The sequence below is a fragment of the Solanum pennellii genome, chromosome 10 (assembly GCF_001406875.1).
Source record: "Solanum pennellii chromosome 10, SPENNV200".
NCBI classification, from domain to species: domain Eukaryota; kingdom Viridiplantae; phylum Streptophyta; class Magnoliopsida; order Solanales; family Solanaceae; genus Solanum; species Solanum pennellii.
In genome coordinates, this window is record NC_028646.1 from 21,223,491 (window position 1) to 21,231,667 (window position 8,177).

The following is an 8,177-nucleotide window of genomic DNA, read 5'->3' on the forward strand; positions in this document are numbered from 1 at the left end:
GTCCTTGGTCTTGCCTGTGACATTCATGATTATTGCCATGATATTATCACATATATTTTTTTAAAATATGCATAACATCCAAATTATGTCACAGGAATCGAAATTTCCAACATGGAAGTTCAAAAAAATACTTTTTTTGTTCCAGTTATCCTTTCGATTTTCATGTGATATCTTCTTTTTTTTATAGGATCCCTTGATAACTGTAGCCCTTCAAGATCTTGTACTTGATTAAGTATCTCAATACCAGAACACATTTTTGGTTGGGACTTTTTGTTAATGGTACCATCAAATGAGTGCTTATTCTCCATTTGTGGTTTTTAGAAAACTAACGTTGATGAACCATAAAGCACCTTCTTACTATTCGTCAATCGAATTGAGGAAGGGTCTTTATTGCATCATGGGCATGTAATTTTTTCTTTTGTACTACTCCATCCAAATAAATTTCCATATGCTGGAAAGTCATTGATTGTCCACATTAAAGAAGCATGCAATTCAAAATTTGTTCTAGTAGATGCATCATAGGTCTCAATATCAACTTCCAACAACTCCTTCAATTCCTCTATTAAAAGCTGAAGATATGTATCAGTTGCATATCCTGGACCATTTGTACCTGGAATAAGCATAGAAAAAAAATAAAATTGCTTGATACACAACCAAGGTGGTAAATTGTAAGGAATAAGCACAACAGGAAAAATGAAGGATGAAGGTCATCAAATGATTTCCATGCCATTGAATCAATCGGATGCCTCATTATTCCATCATCAACTCTTTTATCCTTATGCCATGTCATTAGAGTAGATGTCTTTGTAGATATAAACAACCCTTGAAGTCTAGGCTTCAAAGGAAAATAGCGTAGGCTCTTTAACTCTATATTTTTACCTTTTCTTTTCTTTGTTTACCCGCTATGTGTATTTATTTTCCATCTGGATGCACCACAAACATTGCAAGAATTAAGTAAGCTATCCTCCTTCTAGTTTAACATGCAACATTAGTACAAGCATCAATCTTGTTGTATGAAAGCCTGAGTTCTTGAATGATCTTTTTTACCTCATAATATGAGTTTGCAAATTTGGGCCATCAGGCAACAACTCGTCTTTCAACATTTTCAACGACCTATACTTTTGATGTGAAACAATTTGATCAAAGTAGAAAGATTTGAAGCTTTTGAATTTTTGTATAATGGCAGTTCAATATCCTTCAATAGGTTGTAAAATTTTTTTTCTTTGGCATTCGGTTCCTCCTCAAGTAAATCATCACAATTAGTATTTGTAATTCCTCCATTAAGATTGATATAAATCTCTCAAAAATTCTTCTACTTCATCTTCATCCTCACATTCTTCTACTTAATTATTATCTTCATCTTCTAAGGTATCTTCAGATTCAGATTCTAATTCTGACAATGGCTCACCCAAACGTTCTCCATGGTGATACCAAAAAGTATAATTGCAAATTATTCCATATACTATCAAATGTGTCTCCATTATTTTACGAGTTGCTAAAGTTGTATTGTAACATTTGACACATGGACATCGTATTTCATATTCTTTTCCTGCTTTTTGAAAAGCATAATCCAAAAACTTTTGCACTCCAACTAAGTAGATTTCGTCGAGACATTTATCAACAAGTTCCATCCACTTCTTGCTAGGTGCCATAACCTTTAAGAGAACATAAACAAATTTTCAAAAAAAAGATAAAGAATAACTAAAATATTAAGATTCATATAACTTGTTACGATCCGATGCACACAATAGGGTTGAACTCCAAGGTTATAAAAACAGATTAAAGAAAATTAGAAATCACAATTGCCACCAGAACTTTATGTTACAACCTTGAGAAACAATCTTAAAAGAGAATGTTACTAAAAAGTTCATTTACTTGAATCTTCACTAATTGTACATAAGAAAGATATCAGATTTTAAAACTTTTAACCTATCGAATGTTATAAAACACGAAGAACAAGAAGAAGCGTCACTTAAGAGAAAAATATAACAAATACAATTTATGAAATTCAAAACAACAAAAGCTTAAGTAGTAGAGGAAGCAAACTTGTAAATTTTCTTTCACTGATCAAGAACCTAACAGCAACTATACGTTTTACCTCTTTGACGAGCAGCTGCGATGGAAATCCTTTGATGAAGAAGACAGAACTGAGAAACCTGCGATGAAAATTCTTTGATGAAGAAATTAGATTTTAAAACTTTTAACTGATTGTACTAAAAAAAAATCAGATTTTAAAACATTTAACCTATCAAATGTTATAAAACAGGAAGAACAAGAAGAAGAGTAACTTAAAAAAATCTAACAACACAGTTTATGAAATTTGAAACAACAAAAGCTTGATTATAAGAGAAAGCAAACTTGTAAGATTTGTTTCAGTGATAGCGTAGCTATGAGCAGAAACTATACGTTTTACCTCTTTGATGAGCGGCTACGATAGAAAGCCTTTGATAATGAAGACAAAGCTCAGAAGTTGTGATGAAAATTCTTAGATGAAGATATCAGATTTTAAAACTTTTAACTGATTGTACATAAGAAAGATATCATATTGTAAAGCTTTTAACCTATCAAATGTCATAAAACAGGAAGAACAAGAAGAAGAGTAACTTAAAAGAAAAATCTAACAATACATTTTATGAAATTCGAAACAACAAAAGATTAAGTAGTAGAGGAAGCAAAATTGTAAGATTTTTTTCACTGACCGAGAACCTAATCAGCAACTATATGTGTTACCTCTTTGATGAGCAGTTGCGTTGGAAGTCCGTTGATGAAGACAGAGTTCAGAAGCTGCGATGAAAATTCTTTGATGAAGATATCAGATTTTAAAACTTTTAGCTCCTTGAACATAAAAAATAAATAAATCAAATTTTAAAACTTTTAACCTATCTAAAGTTATAAAACAGGAAGGATAAGAACAAGAATAACTTGAAAAAAATCTAACAATACAGTGTGTGAAATTTGAAACAACAAAAGCTTGATTAGAAGAGGAAGCAAACTTGTAAGATTTGTTTCACTGATCGAGTAGCTATAAGCAGCAACTATACATATTAACTCTTTGATGAGCAGCTGCGATGGAAATCCTTTGATGAAGAAAAATAGAGTTGAGAAGCTGCGATGAAAATTCTTTGATGAATATATCAGATTTTAAAACTTTTAACTGATTGTACACAAGAAAGCTATTAGATTTTAAAACTTTTAACCTATCTAATCTAATAAAACAGGAAGAACAAGAAGAAGAGTAACCTAAAAAAATTCTAACAATACTATTTATGAAATTTGAAACAACAAAAGCTTGATTAGAAGAGGAAGAAAACTTGTAAAAGTTTTTTCACTAATCGAGGAGCTATAAGCAACAACATACGTTACCTCTTTGAAGAGCAGCTGTGATGGAAATCCCTAGATGAAGAAGACAGAGTTGAGAAGCTGCGATGGGAATTCTTTGATGAACAAGAAAGAGATGAGAAGTTGTGATGGGAATACTTTGATGAAGAAGACAAGCTGGGATGGGAATACTTTGTTGAAGAGATATCAATATAGAAAAGCGTGAGTTGCGTCCAGCAGAGGAAGTGTCTTTTTTTCCTTTGTACGTTTTTACCTTTTATAAAACATAGGGTTTTTCCTTTTTGGCTGGTTTCAATGTAAATATATTCCCGCCTAAATTTTGGTGATTTATTTTTAGTGTACTATAATTTATCAAATTTTCGCTGTTGTGTGCTAAAAGCATAAGAAATAGACTTTAGGACGAGTTAGTATGTTATTAGCGACCGAATTAAGTATCTTCCCAATAGAGTATACAAATAAGGACCGGAGTATAATCTTGTCCCAATACATATATTTTTAGAGATGGAATTAGTAGCTTGTACCTAAATATTGGTCTTATATTAGAGTTTTTTTTTCTAGTGTGAAATTTTACCTTCCTTCATGTTCCAGATCGTGCGATATAGCTAAGTTAAGAAGTCACTTTCAACTTTTACCTGATCATGTTATTCATATTATGTTTACTATGATTAAGGTTAATTCTAGCTAAAATGTCATCAGACTATATTCAGCTCATTTTACTATTCGACAATCCCACTCCACAAAATATGTACAGGCTTTTATGTTATTTGCATCTAAAGTTGCATTTGTACCATTTGTGTCACATTGGTTCAGTCGAGAAAGATATAGTATGGTTATCCATATGCTTATAAAATTGATGGGTTTACCTACTTACATGTATGAGATGTAGCATTCCCAAGAACATCTTCTTAGGAAGATGTACCCAACTCCTGAGTTCTATATTTCTCAATATTTATAGAATCTATTCCTATATAGTACACTTATTCTTAGTCTATGATATACATAGAATTTCTAGTGTAAACACATGTACTCGAAATCGATGTTGTCGATCCAGTTTCTTTTAATAGGAGAAGGTAGTGGCACAATCTGATAGCTGAATGTATCAGTGCAATCATGTTACTAGAGATACACGTAATTGGCTTATAAGTCCTAAATTTTTACCATATATCATCCCGAATATGTTAATAGTTGTTTTATGTGGTATGTTCCAACCACCCCATATAAGTACTGATAGCATTAATATTCTTTTCATAATCATAACACTTATGGATAATTGTGCTATTTTCTGCAAAGGATATATGTATGCTAGTTCCTATTATGATTTATGTGTTGTCTACAGAGGATTAATGTCACTAAGAGTAATATAAACAAAAGGAAAATTGATTGGTTAGACCTAAGTTGTGATTAGTGGTTATACATAGCGGGATAAGAGTACATGTATCTGCCAGTTTTGATTAAAAGACACTTGTTAGATAGGAAGCATGTGAGAATGGAACTTGATATACACGGGCCAAATATGTACATATAGCTTCTCATTAGAAAGAGATGTGATATGTAAAATTCCCTTAACATTTGAGTAGGGGCAATATGAGGATGCTATAGAGGAGTGAGATACGTGATTATAAAACAAAGTTGCTAAGTATATGAGGCAATAAATAGTTATAGACTCTTCCACCCTAACGAGTTATAATTGACACACCTACAAACAACTTTGTGAACATTGTTAGACAGAGAAGGAAATTTAGTATTGATTCTGTAACACCCCGTAGCCAAAACAGACCAAAAATTAGTTTTTCAGAAAAATCTGCAGGTGCTACCAACGGTGGCACCGACGGACCGTATCCTGAACCACGGTCCGTCCTGCACAACCGTCGATAGGATCAGAAACTCCCAAAAATTTCAGTCTAGAAAAATTGGTTAAGTCTTGGACGACGGACGAACTTACGGTCCGTAGGTCAAACGACGGTCCGTAGTCCGTGACTGTTGATCAAGACTCCCTTCAACCACTCTCTAACAATATCTATGGATGACTATCATGGTTCGTAGGTGGACCTACGGTCCGTAGGTGGAAAATTTGCAGCCAGTTAAGGGGAAATGCAGTTGGGTCAACTTAAAAAGATTATAACTCTTAGCACAAAATGAATTAGGTCTCCCATGACCTACCCACAGATAGATAATTGAATTATCTTTCCATAGCCACCGACCTTGCTAAAATAAAACCTTCGAGTAAAAAGTTATGCCCATTTTAGTAAAAACCTGTCGAACAGGCCCTCACGACGGACCCAACGACGGGGCGTCGGGCGCACGACGAACCGTCAGTCCTGGCCGTCGTGAGGCCCGATAGCAACCTTCCCAGGGGTCTTTTTGACCTTTCCCACTCCGTTTAATCCCTATGTTATGTCGTTTTGACCCTAAATCAACAGATTTTAGTCAGTTTAAGCCTAGAAACATAATTAAAACATATCCAAGTCAAATCATTAAATCAAAACTTAGAATTAGAAGCACGAGAGGAGAAAAAAGCTCAAGAACCCTAGTTCAAGACCGCCACACACTCCAGCAGTTCCAGCCCCGAAACTTAAGTATTTTTCCGTTGATTTAATCACTAGGTATGTGGGATTTCACTAGTGGGTTTCTTTGACCCATTGGGTCCGTAGTTTCAGTCAATTCTTGATTCTCTTATCATGATTAAACCTAGGGTTTCTAGAACTTTGATATAACTTCATGAATTTATTAAATATATGTTCCAAATCAGATTATCATGTTATTACTCAGATTATCGCATGAATTTCAGAACCCTAGCTTTGTATTTCTTTAGTTCTTGAATTACACATGCTAGGTCATATATTTCAGACACTTCTGATATACATGCCTCAGTTATAAATGCATAATTACCAGATTAATTATTACATTCTCAGTTTGCATGTTCAGTTTCGAGCTATCCAGTATTTACAGAAATTCAGATGTAATCAGTTAATTTACAAAATTCATTGGGAGTAGCATAATACCGAGTTGGACTAGTGTTTAGCGTACCTAATAGTCCTAGAACTACTAGCCAAGTAGGTAGTAAGTCCCCTATGTGGGCAATCAGTTTACTGATCACGCCAGCATGCCTTTATACCTTTGGCAGGGTATATTGGGTCCTCTCGATGGGGCGTATACATCGGACTCCACATTTAGCTCATGTGGTTTTATTATCGATTATTAGTAGCTCCCACAGTTCAGTCAGACTCTATGCATTGACCATTTATCAGTATATTCAGTATTCAATTTCAGCATGTTTTAAATTGGTCATTGCATCCAGTTAGCTCAGAAATCAACACATCACGTCAGATTATTATACTTGTTTTATGCTTGTTCAGTTATGTTTTATTTCAGCTGTACTCTATCCTACATGTTCAGTACCTTTCAAGTACTGACGCATACGTGCGCTACATCTTCTCGTGATATAGGTTAAGGTTCTCAGCATCCAGATCACGTATAGATCGATTTCCCGATCTCCAGTTCAGCAGATTCAGTGGTGAGTCCTCATTCTCCGAGGACAACAGTCATGAGTTTCATTTCAGTCTTTAGTCATTTAGTTTTAGTTTTTGCTAGATTTAGTTGGGGCTTGTCCCAGTATTTCTAGTCTAGTTTAGAGGCTATTTTCAGACATAGTCAGATTCAGCTTAGTATTGAGTTAATATTTCTTTTGTATAAAACTCATTGTTTTCAAATATCTCAGTTATAGAATATGGGTATTCCATTTTAAGTATGATTTAGCTTCCGCAACAGTTTATTATGTTTAGTATGCTCATGATCGTGCCACCAGGGTTAGCTTGGTATCACTTGTGGTCCTAGGTTTCTTGTCCGCGTCTCGGGGGTAGCTCAGGGCGTGACAGATTCAACTCTTCATATTTGGTCCGGATAAAAACAAGGAAAAAGAGGGGAATAGAAAGGTTACCTGATAGAAAATGCATGGACCTAGTTCATCTACATCATTAGTACAAAAGAGAAGTAGAGCAGTATACACATGTATAGACTTCCATCAAATTGGATAGAACTCCTACATGGTTCATTTATTATTTTAATGCATTAAATCTTCAGTCATAATCTAGTTAAGGAATAGGAAAAATTGATCATATGCTAGTTCTTATTATTTGCTATCTTGCATGAGAAATGATTCGGAGCACCCTAACTTGTTTCATGAAAAATCTATTAGTATAAGCCTCGAGGGGCTAACTCTAAGATTTTATGTATATGATATAACTTTATAGGTACCTGACATTTACATGTTATTAGTGTTCATGTTTTATGGTGCGTTCAATCTTCACTATTTATTTTATATTTTGACCCTCAAAGGATACCAGGCATTGAGTGTAATATAATACAAGCTAGTAGTGAAAGCAAAGTTGACCTCAAACTTCTACTCCAAAAATTAACTATTGAGTATTTTATTTTTCTATCATAATGGGGGTATTTATCAATACATAGAGGGAAGCAGAGTTCCAATAGCAGATCATGTATAAGAATTCCTAGGAGATCGAAGAGAGTATATAGCGAAATCAATTGTATGTGCTTTGAGGTGTGGAAAGAATATGAGCAGAACTATACCACCCATGACCTCTAACTCTTAAGACAGTGTTTTTTTCTTAATATAAAGAGTAGTTCCACAACTCATCTATTTGTATGAATTTGCAGTTTATGGATTACTTTCTCGTATTTTACCTAATGTCATAGAATTCATGCATGTAAGTGTTATCTGCTTCGGAGCACCCTTGTTTATGTTATATGTTTTCGTAGGACCTTTCCCTACAAGTTATTTATTGCACTGGTTACTTTCCATATGTCAGCTCTCCATATTG

General features: G+C 34.1%; 1 protein-coding gene across 8 annotated transcripts; it reads right to left on the minus strand.

Annotated features, from left to right (window-relative positions):
- Positions 1-449: 449 nt before the first annotated feature.
- LOC107001969 lies at positions 450-3,571 on the minus strand. 8 transcript variants are annotated; one of them, XR_003574785.1, is made up of 5 exons: positions 3,364-3,571; positions 3,042-3,106; positions 2,731-2,784; positions 2,099-2,156; positions 450-1,655 (listed from the first exon to the last, which is right to left on the minus strand). XR_003574785.1 is itself a non-coding variant. In XM_027912306.1 (3 exons), exons 1-3 carry the CDS (start codon positions 2,842-2,844, stop codon positions 1,344-1,346), a joined length of 498 nt encoding a protein of 165 aa, XP_027768107.1. In that variant the 5' UTR covers positions 2,845-2,970; the 3' UTR covers positions 450-1,343. The 8 variants fall into 8 exon arrangements, 1 of the variants encoding a protein (XP_027768107.1); XR_001454487.2 differs by having other exon boundaries at positions 2,994-3,106; XR_003574786.1 differs by having other exon boundaries at positions 2,099-2,170; positions 2,994-3,106.
- Positions 3,572-8,177: the final 4,606 nt, after the last annotated feature.

What these genes read in the sequence shown, in the direction of transcription:
- LOC107001969 (XM_027912306.1), bottom strand. Translation starts at nt 2,844, where the DNA reads ATGTTCAAGGAGCTAAAAGTTTTAAAATCTGATATCTTCATCAAAGAA. An exon ending in CGCAACTGCTCATCAAAGAG is followed by an intron (nt 2,171 to 2,730) that starts GTAACACATATA and finishes TCTTCATCAAAG; the next exon opens with AATTTTCATCGCAGGTTTCT. An exon ending in CGCAGCTGCTCGTCAAAGAG is followed by an intron (nt 1,656 to 2,098) that starts GTAAAACGTATA and finishes GTTCTCTTAAAG; the next exon opens with GTTATGGCACCTAGCAAGAA.